The sequence below is a fragment of the Micromonas pusilla genome, assembly GCF_000151265.4.
Source record: "Micromonas pusilla CCMP1545 genomic scaffold MICPUCscaffold_14, whole genome shotgun sequence".
NCBI classification, from domain to species: Eukaryota; Viridiplantae; Chlorophyta; class Mamiellophyceae; order Mamiellales; family Mamiellaceae; genus Micromonas; species Micromonas pusilla.
In genome coordinates this window covers 721,953-735,421 of record NW_003315895.1, presented here as the reverse complement: position 1 = coordinate 735,421, position 13,469 = coordinate 721,953, and the positions used below count along the sequence as shown (strand labels likewise).

The 13,469-nt window shown below is 66.7% G+C and overlaps 10 protein-coding genes across 10 annotated transcripts; 5 read left to right on the top strand and 5 right to left on the bottom strand.

The window, feature by feature from the left end:
* Positions 1–39: 39 nt before the first annotated feature.
* On the top strand, positions 40–743 carry MICPUCDRAFT_5967 (uncharacterized protein; the record flags this gene model as incomplete). Its single annotated transcript, XM_003063466.1, has 2 exons — positions 40–307; positions 475–743. Coding segments are annotated over 2 exons (537 nt in total), but the record flags the coding sequence as incomplete, so codon positions are not given.
* Positions 744–776: 33 nt separating this feature from the next.
* MICPUCDRAFT_53244 (uncharacterized protein) lies at positions 777–2,113 on the bottom strand (the record flags this gene model as incomplete). Its single annotated transcript, XM_003063272.1, has 2 exons — positions 777–781; positions 907–2,113. One exon carries the CDS (start codon positions 2,111–2,113, stop codon positions 965–967), a length of 1,149 nt encoding a protein of 382 aa, XP_003063318.1. The 3' UTR covers positions 777–781; positions 907–964.
* Positions 2,114–2,414: 301 nt separating this feature from the next.
* On the top strand, positions 2,415–4,432 carry MICPUCDRAFT_53243 (uncharacterized protein; the record flags this gene model as incomplete). Its single annotated transcript, XM_003063465.1, has 5 exons — positions 2,415–2,490; positions 2,666–2,954; positions 3,103–3,646; positions 3,803–4,124; positions 4,259–4,432. The coding sequence occupies exons 1-5, from the start codon at positions 2,443–2,445 to the stop codon at positions 4,430–4,432; spliced, it is 1,377 nt and encodes a 458-aa protein (XP_003063511.1). The 5' UTR covers positions 2,415–2,442.
* A 325-nt stretch (positions 4,433–4,757) lies between these two features.
* MICPUCDRAFT_6481 (uncharacterized protein) lies at positions 4,758–5,606 on the bottom strand (the record flags this gene model as incomplete). The annotated part of the gene is made up of 3 exons (XM_003063271.1): positions 4,758–5,054; positions 5,145–5,373; positions 5,521–5,606. Coding segments are annotated over 3 exons (612 nt in total), but the record flags the coding sequence as incomplete, so codon positions are not given.
* Positions 5,607–5,749: 143 nt separating this feature from the next.
* MICPUCDRAFT_29754 (uncharacterized protein) lies at positions 5,750–6,664 on the top strand (the record flags this gene model as incomplete). Its single annotated transcript, XM_003063464.1, has 3 exons — positions 5,750–5,836; positions 6,038–6,371; positions 6,555–6,664. Coding segments are annotated over exons 1-3 (507 nt in total), but the record flags the coding sequence as incomplete, so codon positions are not given.
* Positions 6,665–7,126: 462 nt separating this feature from the next.
* Positions 7,127–8,434, bottom strand: MICPUCDRAFT_53240 (uncharacterized protein; the record flags this gene model as incomplete). The annotated part of the gene is made up of 1 exon (XM_003063270.1): positions 7,127–8,434. The coding sequence occupies one exon, from the start codon at positions 8,432–8,434 to the stop codon at positions 7,127–7,129; it is 1,308 nt and encodes a 435-aa protein (XP_003063316.1).
* A 478-nt stretch (positions 8,435–8,912) lies between these two features.
* Positions 8,913–10,654, top strand: MICPUCDRAFT_29751 (uncharacterized protein). Its single transcript, XM_003063463.1, has 2 exons — positions 8,913–10,096; positions 10,281–10,654. The coding sequence occupies exons 1-2, from the start codon at positions 8,939–8,941 to the stop codon at positions 10,488–10,490; spliced, it is 1,368 nt and encodes a 455-aa protein (XP_003063509.1). The 5' UTR covers positions 8,913–8,938; the 3' UTR covers positions 10,491–10,654.
* Positions 10,655–10,682: 28 nt separating this feature from the next.
* MICPUCDRAFT_42823 (uncharacterized protein) lies at positions 10,683–12,059 on the bottom strand (the record flags this gene model as incomplete). Its single annotated transcript, XM_003063269.1, has 2 exons — positions 10,683–10,906; positions 11,075–12,059. The coding sequence occupies 2 exons, from the start codon at positions 12,057–12,059 to the stop codon at positions 10,683–10,685; spliced, it is 1,209 nt and encodes a 402-aa protein (XP_003063315.1).
* Positions 12,060–12,394: 335 nt separating this feature from the next.
* Positions 12,395–12,565, top strand: MICPUCDRAFT_53237 (uncharacterized protein; the record flags this gene model as incomplete). Its single annotated transcript, XM_003063462.1, has 1 exon — positions 12,395–12,565. The coding sequence occupies one exon, from the start codon at positions 12,395–12,397 to the stop codon at positions 12,563–12,565; it is 171 nt and encodes a 56-aa protein (XP_003063508.1).
* Positions 12,566–12,712: 147 nt separating this feature from the next.
* MICPUCDRAFT_53236 (uncharacterized protein) lies at positions 12,713–13,312 on the bottom strand (the record flags this gene model as incomplete). Its single annotated transcript, XM_003063268.1, has 1 exon — positions 12,713–13,312. One exon carries the CDS (start codon positions 13,310–13,312, stop codon positions 12,713–12,715), a length of 600 nt encoding a protein of 199 aa, XP_003063314.1.
* Between the last annotated feature and the right edge of the window lie 157 nt (positions 13,313–13,469).

The following is a 13,469-nucleotide window of genomic DNA, read 5'->3' as shown; positions in this document are numbered from 1 at the left end:
CGTCCCTCGCGCCTTCCTCCCCATCCCCGCGTCGCAGGCTTCCGCCCGTTCAACGATACCATCGACGGGTACAAGCTCTTCCGCCCGGAGGACTGGATCGAGGTCAAAGGGTCGGGCAACGACGTCTTCTTCCGCAATCCCGCGCGCGCGGAGGAGAACATGTTCGTGTCGATATCGTCGCCGTCGTCCACGAAGTTCGACACCGTGCGCGACCTCGGCACCCCGGAGGACGTCGCGAAGAAAGTCCTGGACCAGTATCTCACGGAGTTCATGTCCACGAGAATCGGCGTCCGAAGAGAGAGCTCGGGTGCGCTCCGTCGTAAACGCTGGTTTCCACGAGGACTTTACTTTCTCTCCCGGCGCATCTCCCCGCGCATCACCCCTCGGTTTCATCGCCCGACCTCGACGCCTTTCAACCACTCCGACTGACCGAAGCCTCACAACCCTAACCCCACCCCGCGGAACGACCCTCAGTGGTGAGCGCCGCGGAGCGCGTCGAGACGGGGCTAGACGGCGCGGAGCAAATCTTCTACGACGTCCGGCTTCGCATCGCGTCGTACGCGACGAAGAATCAGTACGGGCTCACGGAGGCTGACCGACCGCAGACGTTGGAGTGGGACCGCGTCCTCGCGAGCTCGTTGGGGGTGGCGAACAAGCGGCTGTACGAGTTGAGGGTGCAGACCGCGGCGGAGGACGCGGCGGACGCGGAACCGTCGTTTGAGATCGTGCGGAGGAGTTTCAAGCCGTTCGAGGTGGACCAGAGCAACCTGTCGTTCCCGTTGTTTTGAAAGCGAAGCGAAGCGACGATCGATCGTTCGATCGATCGATCGAAGCGCGCCGCGTCGGGGGGGCGGGGGTGAAGAGAGAGAGGGTGGGGGCGGGCGAGCGAGCGGGCGAGGGAGCGAGATAATAAAAAAATATATTATTCATTCGACAGGAGCCCGGTCTCCTCCCTCGTCCCTCATCACTTGACCTCGAGGAACGGCGACGGCGCGTACCACTCCCCTTTCTTCCGCGTGATCAACCGCGTCTTCGCGCGGAACAGCGCGTCGTCGTCCGCCACGAACCCCGGAACGTCGTCGTCGCCGATCTGCACGATGGTGCTCCCGCTCCCGCTCATGAACACGCTCTTGACGCCGTCTCCGCCGTCGGCTTTCAGCCGCTTCTTCAACTCCAACAACTCCGGCAGCTTACTAAACGCCGGCGCCTCCAGGTCGTTGACGCATATCGAATCCTTCGGCCCCTCCGCCTTGATCTTCTCCAGTAAACCGAGCGGGTCCTCCGCGCTTCGACCGTCGAGGTCGAGCGCCTTGAAGATCGCCGGCGTCGAGAGTCCCACGTTCGGCTTCACGAGAAGGATGGGCGTGTCCAACGGCAGCGGCGGGTCCACGTCCTCGACGATCTCCCCGCGTCCCGTGCAGTACGCCGCGCCGGTGCTGAAGAAGACGCTGATGTCGCTGCCGATGTCGCCCGACCAGAGGAGGAGGTCGGCCTCGGACGCGGGCTTGCCGCAGAGATCGTTCGCCGCCCACATCGCCGTCGCCGCGTTCCCGCTGCCGCCGCCGAGCCCGGCGCCGTGCGGCACGTTCTTCTTCAGCTCCACCCAGAACCGCTGCTCGCTCCCCGTCTTCTCGCGCCACAAGTTCAGCGCCTTGATGACCAGGTTGCTGTCGTCCAGCGGGATCGTGTCGTCGTCGCACACGAGCGTGTCGCGCGTCGTGGACGACGAGAGCGCGAACTTCATGTCGTCGCCCAGGTCGATCACGTGAAAGAGCGACGCGAGGTCGTGGTAGCCGTCGTCCCTGCGGCGCACGACGCGCAGGAAGAGGTTGATCTTCGACGGCGAGAAGAAGGACGTCGCGTCGGACGGCGCGGCGTCGAGGGACGACGCGGACGCCGCGGCCGCGACGACGCCGGCGCCGTTGACGGCGCGTCGTCGCGTCGTCGTCGTCGTCATCGAGACCGTGCTCGACGCGCGCGACGCGGACGCCGCGAGATGGGAGGATCGGACGTTCCGTCCGCCGCGGACGGAAGGGGACGACGGCGCGCGGCGAGCTCGCGAGACGTCGCGCGCGGTCGCGCGCGGGACCGCCGCGGGGAGGACGCGCGACATCGAGGGAAGCGCGGCGGGCGGCGCGCCGAGGAGGAGTGCGCGTCCGCGCGCGAGGCGACGCGGGGCGGGCGGACAGCGCAGCGCAATCGCGACGAAACTTTATCCTCCAGCCTGTGACAGGTGGCAGTCCGAGATCGCGATCGATCGAATGGCCCGGTCGATCGGGGGATGGTTTCAACTGACCGATGGATCGCGTTTCATCGGCGCGCGTTGATCGCGCACAAAAAACTCGGCCTGCCCGAAAAGACATCGACACGACGCGTTGTCATCTCGCGAGAAGCCAGACCCGCGCCACTTCGCGACGCCGCGACGCCGCGTTCGTCCGCGCGATGGCGAACGACGACGACGACGACGACGACGACGAAACCCTATTCGTGGTGCGCCCTCGCGGCCGCCCGCGCGCCCCGCCTCGTCTCGCGTCTCGCGCGGCGGGCGTCGTCCCTCGCTCCCTCCCTCGTCGTCGTTTGAAAAGAGACGCGCGCGCCGCGCCCTCCCTCCCTCCCGATGCTGACTCCCCCCCTTCTTCTTCCTCCTCCTCCTCCTCCTCTTCAGTGGGGATGCGGCGAGGACGGTCAGCTCGGGCTCGCGAGCTCGCCCGCGGCGCCGCACGCCTCCGCGCTCGACTGGGCGGTCCCCACGCCGACGCCGCTGAAGCTCCCGAACGGCGAGCGCGTGGCGTCCGCGAAGACGACCGCGCCGAATAAGGCGCTGTGCGCGGGCAGCAGGAACAGCGCGTGCGTCACGCGCGCGGGGGGGCTGTACGCGTGGGGGTGGAACTCGCACGACACGCTGGGGCTGGACACCGAGGACGAGTTCGTGACGACGCCGCGCGCGGTGGAGGGTGCGTCGGAAGGACGGACGGCGTCGTCGTCGTCGTTTTCTGCTTCTTCTTCAGTTCTCGCGCGCGGATCGGGTCGGAGCGGATCTGACTCGACGCTTCTTCGCTCCTTCCTCCCTCCCTCCCTCCCTCCCTCCCTCGTCGCGCGCAGCGCTCAGAGACCCCGAGAAGGTCCCGGGGTTCAGCCCTCGCGGCGTCGCGCGCGCGCACCTCGGCGGCTGGCACGCGCTCTGCGTCGACTTCGACGGCGCCGCGTACGCGTGGGGAGGGAACGAGTACGGCCAGGCTGGCGTCGACTGCGGCGTCGCCGGCCACGGCGTCCACGTGTCCTTGCACCTCTCCGTTCCCACGCGGTTGCCGTTCGGGGGCCCTGGCGGGAACGTTAAGATTAAACAGGTGGCGTGCGGCGGGATGCACTCGTTCGCGGTCGCCGACGGCACCGGGGAGGTGTATCAGTGGGGCCAGATCGCCGGGAGCGAAAAGGCGCCGGCGCGCGCGCCCGCCAAGCTCCGCGGCATCAGAGGCGTCGTCGCGCTCGCCGCGGGCGCGTTCCACGCCATCGCGCTGCAAGACGACGGCCGCGTTCTGTCCTGGGGCAACGGCGACTACGGGCAGCTCGGGTTGGGGCTCCCGGGGAACGAGGACGCGCCCGTCGTCGTGGAGGCGCTGAGGCGCGTTCTGATTCATTCACACTGGTCCCCATACGACCGCGTCGGCGTGGTGAACGCCGATCCTTAAGGACTTTCGCCGGCGTCTCTCTCCGCCCATCCCTCGGTTTCAATCCCGACACACCTCGACGCCTTTCAACTTTACTTCTGACGCCTTTGAACGCCTCGACCGTCGACCCTCAGTCGCGCGGGCGTCGTCGCGGTTCGCGCGGGCGGATGGCACAGCGCCGCGATCACCGCCGGGCGCGTGTGCTACCTCTGGGGCCGAGGCGAGTACGGCCGTCTCGGCCAGGGCGACGACTGCGCGGACAAGCAGTGGCCCGTCGAGGTAGCGGAGGTCATGTCGGAGGGGACGCGCGTCGTCGACGCCGCGCTCGGCGGGACGCACACGTGCCTGCTCGACGAGGACGGCGTCGTGACGTCCTTCGGCCGAAACTCGTTGGGGCGGCTCGGACGCGTCGCCGACGGCAAGGCGCGTTCTATACACTGGTTTGCATACGACCGCGTTCGCGTGGTGAACGCCGATCCTTAAGGACTTTCTCTCCCGGCGTTCGTTTCTCTCCGCCCAGGGTCCCTCGATGGTTTCAATCCCGACGCGCCTCGACTCCGACTGACGACGCCACCCCGATTGACTCTCAGTGGACGGGCACGCCGGGGCGGGTGAACTTCCCGCCGCCGCCCGGGGGGGGCGGGTGGCGGTGCACCGGGATCGTCGCGGGGGGGAGGCACACGCTCGCGACCGCGGTCGTCGTGAGCGTGGAGGAGGAGGCGGCGAGGCGGGCGGCGCGGCGTTCGTCGACGTCGTCGCCTTGAGACTCTCGCTATAAGACTACGGAGCGCGAGCGACGACGGTTCGTGTTCTTCTTCTTCGTGTTCTTCGTATTCTATGAGATCAATCGAATCGTCGTCGTGCGCGCGTCGTGCGTCGTCGTCGTAGTCGTCTAGTCTAGTACCGTCGTCATGTGACCGTTTAACCGTTTCCGTTCCCTCCCGCGCCGAAGACGAACGGCGCCGACGGATCGCCGACGTTTCGACAGAACGCGAAGCTCGCGTCGCCGCCCGCGCCGAACCCTACACTAGGATCACTAGGGTCACTACTAGAGTTTGGATACAAACTCCACGCCGCCTCCGCGGCGCCGCCGAACCCCCCCGAGGGCGAGGACGACGGCGCGTCCGCGTCCACCACGGCGTCTCCGAAGATTTCCCTCTCGAACCTCAACAGCTGCGCCGCCGCCGCGGGCTGTAAATTCACCAGCGCGCGTCTCTCCTTCACGTGCGCGTGCGCCCTCGTCAGCCGCCATCGCTTCGCGTGCATCAGATACGCGATCACCGCGGACGCGCTCCGAGACGTGCCGGTCATGCAGTACGCCAAGCATCGCCGCCCGCGCGCGCGCGACGTCTCGAAGAAGGCGACGGCTTCCGCGAAGTGCACCTCCTTCGCTGACGTGGACGCCGCCGCCGCCGCCGACGTGTCGTTCCCTGATTCGCCGCCCCTATCCCTATTCGCCGCGTCGTCGTCGTTCACATCGCGCGTCGGCGCGCGCGAGAGCACGTGGTAGTTGAACGCGTTCCGGTGAAGGCACTGCGAGTCTGGGACGCAATTCAAGACGTCCTCGACGCCCACCGCGCGAAGCGCGTCCGCTCGCGCGCTGTGGTCGTACGTGCCGAGGTAGAGAAACCCCGGGAGGATCTCGGACGGGAACGCGCCGTCGGGCGGGGCGTTCGCGTCGAGAGCGTGCCCGGGGGGTTGATGCCTGGGAGGGACGACGCGACGCGATGACGCGACGCGACGCGACGGGGGGAGCGGCGCGACGGTCAGATCGGGCGGGTGGAGATTGAAACGACGTCGTGAACGATGAACAGACGAACGTGAATCACGACGCGCGACCGACGACGCGCACCCGCAGACGCCGCAGACTTCGCCCTCCTCGTATCGATGGTAGTGCCCGCATATGAAGCACGGGTTCTCGCGTTCGCGCTTGACCATCTTCGCGGCGCGGCGGCCGCCGAGGGCGCGGCGCGCAGGAGACACTGGTGAACGACAACTTATCATATTTCGAGCGGGCTGTCATCAACACGACGCGAGTCGTTGACGAACAGAAGCCGAGAAGACGGCACTCTCTGGCGCGGCATCGGCGACGCGCGCTCGCGAAGATGAGGGAGGAGGTCGATCTCATCGAGGAGATCGACGTCAACTCCGTGGAATGCCTCAACAGCGTGCGTCCTCGCCCTCGCCCTCGCCCTCGCGCGCGCGGACGCGGACGCGACGCGCCCCTTTTCGCTCGCTCGCTCGCTCGCGCGTCCTTCTCGTTCATTCATTCCCCCCCGACGAGAGCGAGATCTCGCGTCGAAACCCACCCCCGACGCCGCCATCTCACCACATCCTCCTCCTCCCCGTCCGTCCCACCCCGCCATCAGGCGACCGGGAAGGACTGGGGCAACTGCGTGAAGCAGGGTTACCGCGAGGACGCGCGCCTCCTCCTCACCTCGGACGACGACGAACAAATCATCATGTCGCTCCCGTTCAAGCAGCTCGTGAACCTGACGTCGCTCGTCGTCGTCGGCCCGGACGACGACACGCGCCCGAAGACGGTGAAGTTGTTCGTCAACAAGCCGAACCTGTCGTTCGATAACTGCGGAAAGAAGCCGGTCGCGACGATCGCGCTCACGGACGCGCAGTCGCGCGGCGGCGAGCGCGTCGAGCTCGAATACACCGACTTTCAGAACGTCAGGCGCGTTCATGTTTACGCTGGTTCCCGTACGACCGCGTCGGCGCGGTGAACGCCGTTCCTTGAGGACTTTCTCTCCCGGCGTTTCTCTCCGCCCGCCCCTCGATTTCAACGCCCGCCCTCGACGCCTTTCAACTCCACTTCTGACGCCTTTGAACTCCACCCCGATATCATCGCTTTGAACGATGGACCCTCGACCCTCAGAGTGCTCGGCGTCTTTGTGGAGGACAACGTCGGCGGCGGCGACGTCACGAACGTGACGAAGATCGTGCTGCAGGGGCACCCGGTGCAAACGACGAACATGAGCGACCTGAAGAGCTGCTGAGGACCGTAAGGTTCCGAGGGATATATTATGAGACGGAAGAGACGAAGGACGACGACGACCGCTCTCGCGTCGTCGTCGTCGTCGTCGTCTCTTTCGTTCGCCCGCGGAACCGCCGCTCTCCTCCGCGACGATCGGATCGGATGAATCGAATCGAATCGTCGACGGCCTCGTCTCTTCTCCGCGCGTCGCGCGTTCGCGCGCGCGCGCGGAGGAGGGGGATCGCGCGCCCATGACGGCGCGCGCGCGCACCCGTTCGTTTATCGACGGAGCGCCGCGCCCGAGCCGCGCGCGATTCTCGTCGAGGCAAAAATACGAGGCGTCGGCGTGGCGTTTCGAGGGGAGGAACGCCGCGCCACGCCGCCGTGTAATAAAATAGACTACATAGTTCTCGCTGCTACCTACACATCTATCTAAAGGCGAGCGAACGGACGGCTCCGAGACGCCGCCGTCCGTCTACGACGCGCGCGCCGCTCGTCGCCGCGCGCTCGGCGGCTCTCCCGGAAGACGCAAAAATTCTCGCGCGAACGCTTCTTCGCCGCGCGCGCCGCCGCCGAATCCGCCGCGCGCGCGCTCCACCGCCTTCGCGACGTCGCCGCCATCCTCGGGAAGGATCCACCGCCGCTCCGTCTCGACGCTGCGGCATTGGCGCGAGATCGGGTCCCAAACACTCGCGGTGGACTCCGCGCCGGCAGAGGCGCGCTGCAGCGCGCGGAGCACTTCCACGGGCGGCGCGTCGTCGGCGCGCGCGAACGGATGCGCGGCTCGAAACGTCCCCGCGGCGCGAGGGTGCGCCGCGATTGTGTTTATACGTTTCGTCCTCTCGCCGCCGTCGCCGTCGTCGCCCCGACGCCGGCCGCGCCGCCGCAGCGTTTCGCAAAACAGGCACGTCGGCCCTGTCGTCGCGTCGGTTCGCATCTCGCGGTTGCGACGGTTCGCGTTCTCGACGAGCACCGCGGACGGGACGAGCGTCCGACACGCGACGCATCGCGTCTTCGTCGCGGACCGCCGATCGCGCGCGACGTCGCGGCACCGCGCGCACGTCACGTGCTTCGCGAGCATCGGCGCGCCGGGGGTGGAGAGCCGCGCGATGCGAACCACCGCGGGGAATTCGTAACGCCCGGTAACGTCCTTGGAATACCAACCGCCGTCGTCGTTCGCGTCTTCGCCGACGTGCGCGCATCGAATCGTCGACGGGTCTCGAAGCGCCCTCGCGATGGACGCGAGATCGTGCGACACCATGACACATCGGCTCTCCGACGCGTCGTCCTCCCCGAGCGGCCTCGCGATCGTCGACGCCCGCCTCGACGCTTCCATCGCGGCCGCGGCGGTCGGGTTCGCGCGCCGCGCGCGCGCGCGCCACGACGCGACGCATCGCCGGACGACGGGCCCGACGCGCGCGACCCAGGATCGCTCCGGAACGAAATTCGACTTCGAGAGCGCCTCGGCCGCGCGAATCGCCGCGAGCGCGCGTCGCTCCGCGTCGACGCGGTGCTCGAGCGCGGCGTCGCGGACGTCGTCGATCGTGTACGTGTGCACGCGCGGCGGCGTTCGCGCGGGGAGGCGCAGCGGCGGCGGCGACGACGGGCGCGCGCTCGGCGCGTCCGACGCGTCGTCGTCGTCGTCTCGTGGACGCGTCGCGCGCGCGTCGTCTAATTCTCGTCGGCGACGACGCTCGCGTTCCGCGCTCAGAGCGCACAACGACTCGAGCGCGTCCGCGCGCGCGCTCGCGCGAGAAGCGATGGACGGCGTTCGCGGAGCCATGGCGCGATGCGGCGCGTTCGACGACGACGCGTCAGCGAAGGCGACGACGCATGGCGTGCGCGGCGCGCGAGGAACGAATGGAACAACCCTCGAAGCGAGACGAAATGCGAAGTGAGCGCTGACGACTCATCGCGGCGAACGCGGCCTCCGACCGCCTTCTTCACTTCATCGGCGACGGCTTCGGTTTAGGTCGAGAAGTGGACGCTCCCCACGTCTGGCGTCGCTTCGTCACTTCGCGAGCGCGCGAGCCCGTGCGGTCGCGGCGCGCCACCCGCGCGGGATCTCTCTTCCCCGGGCACACCCCGCGGAGCGCGATCGCGCGATCCCCGGCGCGAGGCGTCGTCCGCGACGCCAGATCTCGCGGCGTCAGATCTGCTCGGCCGTCCGCGTCCGCGTCGTCGACCGGACTCGACGCCGCTTTGAAATAATCTCCTCGCGGATCGGTCGAGTGCGCGCGCGATGGAGCCCCCCGTGCCGTCCGCGGCCGCGCCGACGCGCCACGACATGCCCGTCCCCGTCTGCCTCAGCGCGCTGTACTTCATGAACCTCCGCGGGGAGATCATCATGGAGCGACAGTACCGCGACGACGTGACGCGCACCATGGCGAAGGCGTTCCAGACGGAGATAATCAACGGCAAGGATCGCGGCAACGTCCCCGTCGTGAACCTCGGCGCGTGCTCGTTCTTGTACCGCAGGGAGAACAACGTGTACCTCGTCGCGGTGACGCGCCAGAACGTCAACGCGATGCTGTGCTTCACGTTCCTGAACGAGGTCGTCGCGCTGTTCAAGAGCTACTTCAACAAGGTATCCGAAAAGTCTCTGAAGAACAACTTCGTCGTCATCTACGAGCTCCTGGACGAGATCTGCGACCACGGGTACCCGCAGATCACGAGCGCGGAGGTGCTGAAGAGTTACATCACGCAGAAGAGCGTGAGGAGTAAGGAGAAGGACGGCGACGCGTCGTACGCGGCGATGGAGAAGGCGAAGGCGGTGTCGATGCAAGTCACGGGCGCGGTGCAGTGGCGAGCGGAGGGTCTCAAGTACAAGAAGAACGAGGTCTACCTGGACGTGGTCGAGAACGTGTCGATGACGATGTCGCACACCGGGACGGTGCTGCGCGCGTCCGCGACCGGGGTGATACAGATGAAGTGTTTTTTGACCGGCATGCCGGAGCTGAAGATTGGGTTGAACGATAAACTGGAAGACGTCGGCGGAGGGCAGGAACGCACAGCTGGCGGCGGTCACGGCCGCGCGCGCTCGAAAAAAGACATCGAGCTCGCGGATCTGCAGTTCCACCAGTGCGTGAACTTGTCCAAGTTCACGTCCGAGAAGACGATATCGTTCACGCCCCCGGACGGCGAGTTCGAGCTCATGAAGTACCGCGTCACCGAGGGCGTGTCGTTGCCGTTCAAGGTGATGCCGGCGGTGAAAGAACTCGGTCGCACCCGCGTGGAGTACGACGTGAAAATTCGGAGCTGCTTCGCGGAGTCGCAGCAGGCCACGGTGCTTCGGATGCGAATACCGACCCCGAAGCACACGGCGAAGGCGACGTTCAAGCTCAGCGGCGGGAAGGCGAAGTACGTCGCGAAAAATAACGAGCTCGTGTGGAAGCTGAAGAAGTTTCAAGGCCGGAGCGAGTACACGTTACACGCGGAGGTTGAGGTGCGTTCTATACACTGGTTCCCATACGACCGCGTCGGCGTGGTGAACGCCGATCCTTAAGGACTTTGCCCGGCGTTTCTCTCCGCCCAGTCCTCGCGTTCAATCCCCGCCTTAGACGCCTTTCAACTCCAACTGACGCCTTTCAACTCCACCCCGACTTCGCTTTGTATGGAACGACCCTTAGCTCGTGAGCACGTTGAACGAGAAGAAGGCGTGGGTGCAGCCGCCGATCACGCTCGATTTCTCCGTGCCGATGTTCACCGCGAGCGGGCTGCGGATACGGTTCTTGAAAGTGTGGGAGCGGATGGGGTACCAGAGCACGAAGTGGGTGCGGTATCTGTGCAACAGCGGGCGGGACACGAAGAACGGGTCGTACGAGATTCGATGCCAGTGAGGCGGGCGGGCGGCTCGCGCGTTGGAAGGGTGATGGTAACGGTAGATACGCGTGCGTTTTATTCGCGTGCGTTTGTTTAGAAACAAACGGCGAGAGAAGAAGACGGGCGGCGGCGGGGCGGGTTTGATTGGATTTTTATATCGCGAACGAGCTCAAAGAAGAAAGACCTTTCCTTTCGACTCGTCGCCTCGCCTACCTCAAGAGCGGATCCGTCGCGCCCGAGAGATAGGTCTGCACGATGAAGTGCCCTAACCGTCCGCTCAGAATCACCGCCACGAGTAAAAACACGAGAAACTCCGGGGACGTCATCACCACCATCTCCTTCCCGCCGTCGTCCGTCTCCACGAAGTCCACCGCGAAGTACTCGCGGATAAACGCCGCGAGCCTCGTCAGAGGATCGCCGTCGCCGTCTCCATCTGCGATTGGTCGAGGGAAGACACGTGTCAGTCGAGCGTGCAAGTTATTGGTGGATATCGTCCCCACGTGTCAAAACGTGAGGTTCACGGCGCGCGAATCGAATGAAGTCCTTAAGAAACGACGATCGACGCGCCGACCGGGTCGTACGGGGCGCGGTTTCGTCTCACCGCCGCCGTCGTCGTCGAACGACCCGGACAGCCTCGACTTGTCGAAACTCGACCCGGGCTCGATCCCCGTCGCGCGGAGCTGCGCGTCGCGCAAGAGCCGCCGACGCTCCTCCTCGTTCTCCGCCTCCGAGTACGACTTCGCCACCTCGAGTCCTTCGCGCTCGGCGCTCCGCGATTCGTCCTCGTCGTCGTCGTCGTCGTCGCCGCCGCCGCCGCCGCCGCCGCCGCCGCCGCCGCGGCTCGCCTCCCCCTCGTCCCAGTGCGCGTAGTAATACCGCACGAGCCCGGTCATGACCTCGAACGTGCTGAAGTTCTTGAGCGCCGCGGCGAGCGACGCGAACCGTCGCGCTCGCGTGTCGCCGTCCACGCCTCCGACGATATCCCGCGGCGTCCCGAGCTCGCGGCGGATGACGCTCACGACGTACGCGTCGCGATCGCTCCGCGCGGCGTCGCGCCGCTCTAAGCGGCGCTTCCTCGCCGCAACCCTGGGATCCGTCTCGCCCGTCTTCTCGCCCTCGTTCGCGGCGTCCTCCGCGCGCGCGCGGAGCCTGGACTCGATGAAGTCGTCGCGCTGTCGCATCGCGTCCTTGAAGCGCTTCGGTCGCGTCTTGCTCTTGGCCGGCGATCGCGATGGCGACGGCGTATCGCCGCCGTCGGCGTCGTCGTCCGCGGACGACGACGACGGCGGGGAGAGGCGGTCGATCGCGGCGCGGCGCTCGCGGTCGTCGCGGAACCGTCCGTCGCCGCCGCCCGCGGCGCGCGTCGCGATCGAGCCGCGGCGTCGTCGTCGCGTCGTCGTCGTCGACGACGACGTCGACAGCGACAGCGACGACGTCGTCGACGACGATAACGTCGGTTCGCGGCGCGGACGCGTCGTCGCGACCGCGCGCCACGGCCCCGTCGCGGACGCGCGCGCGCGTCCTCCGTCGAGCGCGGCGCGAGGACGCGCGGCGCGAGGGGGTATCGCGGTGCCGCAGCTCGTCATGACGCGCGGGGGCGTCGCGATCTGACCGGTCGTCACGTCAGAGGCTTTTTTTTTCGTCGCGACCGCGCCGCGCTGCGACTTCGAAACTGAACTGCGTCCGCGATCGCGGCGTGCCGCCGCGATCGCGGCGTGCCGCCGCGATCGCTCGCCACTTCCTCGGCGCGCGCGCAAACGCCGTCGAACGCGTTCCCTCGCCGCCGCCGCCGCCGCCGCCGAAGCCGCGGGCGTCGACCCGCGCGCACGCACCGTCGGGACGCGAGGGAGGAACGCAGATCTGCCGCGAGGAGCGCGGAGGGAAAAAATCGTTCGATCGATCGAGGCGAAGCGTCGGCGGGATGTTCACCACGCGCGTGACGTCGTTCGCGCTCGGGTTCGCGTGCGCGTCCGGGATCTCGATGTATAAGCTGAAGGAGGAGATCTGGAGCTCGCACAAGATCCTCGCGGATCAGTGCGCGAACACGGAGGCGCGGCTGAGCAAGCTCGAGATGACGGCGTCGAAGCAGTGATGGAGACGCGACCACTGTAGACCAGCGGGGAGGGGAAGTTTTTAGTTTCGTGCGAGCGTGCGGCGTGATGTGAATGCGATTTACACGTATTCGTCTTCGCGCGCGTCTCGTCGGCGTTCGTCGTGACTTCCTCCGTTTCTTCTCATCTCACTCGTCCGAGTCGTACGTGCAACTGTCCGAGTCGTACGTGCAACTGAAGAACCCCTCGAGAAAGAGCCGCGTTTCGAGGTCTGAGAGACCCACTTTCCGGACGCGTTCGTCGAGGTGCACGGAGTCAACAGGGACGGCGCCTCCGTCTTTCGCGATCTTCATGAGATCTACCAGCGCGTCTACCATCTTGTCCACCATCGCGTCTACCAACTTGACGTTACCGTCACGGTCAGAGGTGAAAATAGGAACGCCCCGAAGTGTGCTTCTCACGAGGTCTCGGAGGCGCCCTTCCGGGAGGTCCAGGAAGCCTTCGACGCGCAGTAGGTACGCGAGAGAATATGCGTTGACATGCTTCGCTGATGTTGACGAAGTACTGTATTCCGCTTCCGGGCACGCACTGAAGTCGAGCGACGACGGCAGCGACGGCGCTTGCTTCGACGCCCTGTGCCACGTTTTATTCACCCGAGACAGCGAGACGCGGGTTTGAACGTGCGCGACGCGCGACAACACCGCGCTCGCGACGCTCTCGTTCACGTCGAACGACGGCAGCGCGGGCGGCGTCTTGAGCTCGCGCGCGAGGGAGGAGATCGTGTCCATGGCGGGCGGCGGCGGGGGGGGGGGGGGGGCCAAGGAAAACTGCCAGCGGCCGACCGCCGTCGTGGCTTTTCTCACAGCAGTTCTGAGTTTCAAACTTCCCGCTCTTTGGACTACGACGCGCGCCTCCTCCCCCATAGGGGGGGGGGGGGGGGGGGAT

Bases quoted from the DNA above. Each gene is read 5' to 3' on its own strand.
- MICPUCDRAFT_29751 (XM_003063463.1), top strand. From the start codon at position 8,939: ATGCCCGTCCCCGTCTGCCTCAGCGCGCTGTACTTCATGAACCTCCGC. The intron at 10,097-10,280 runs GTGCGTTCTATA...AACGACCCTTAG, and splicing joins CGTTACACGCGGAGGTTGAG to CTCGTGAGCACGTTGAACGA.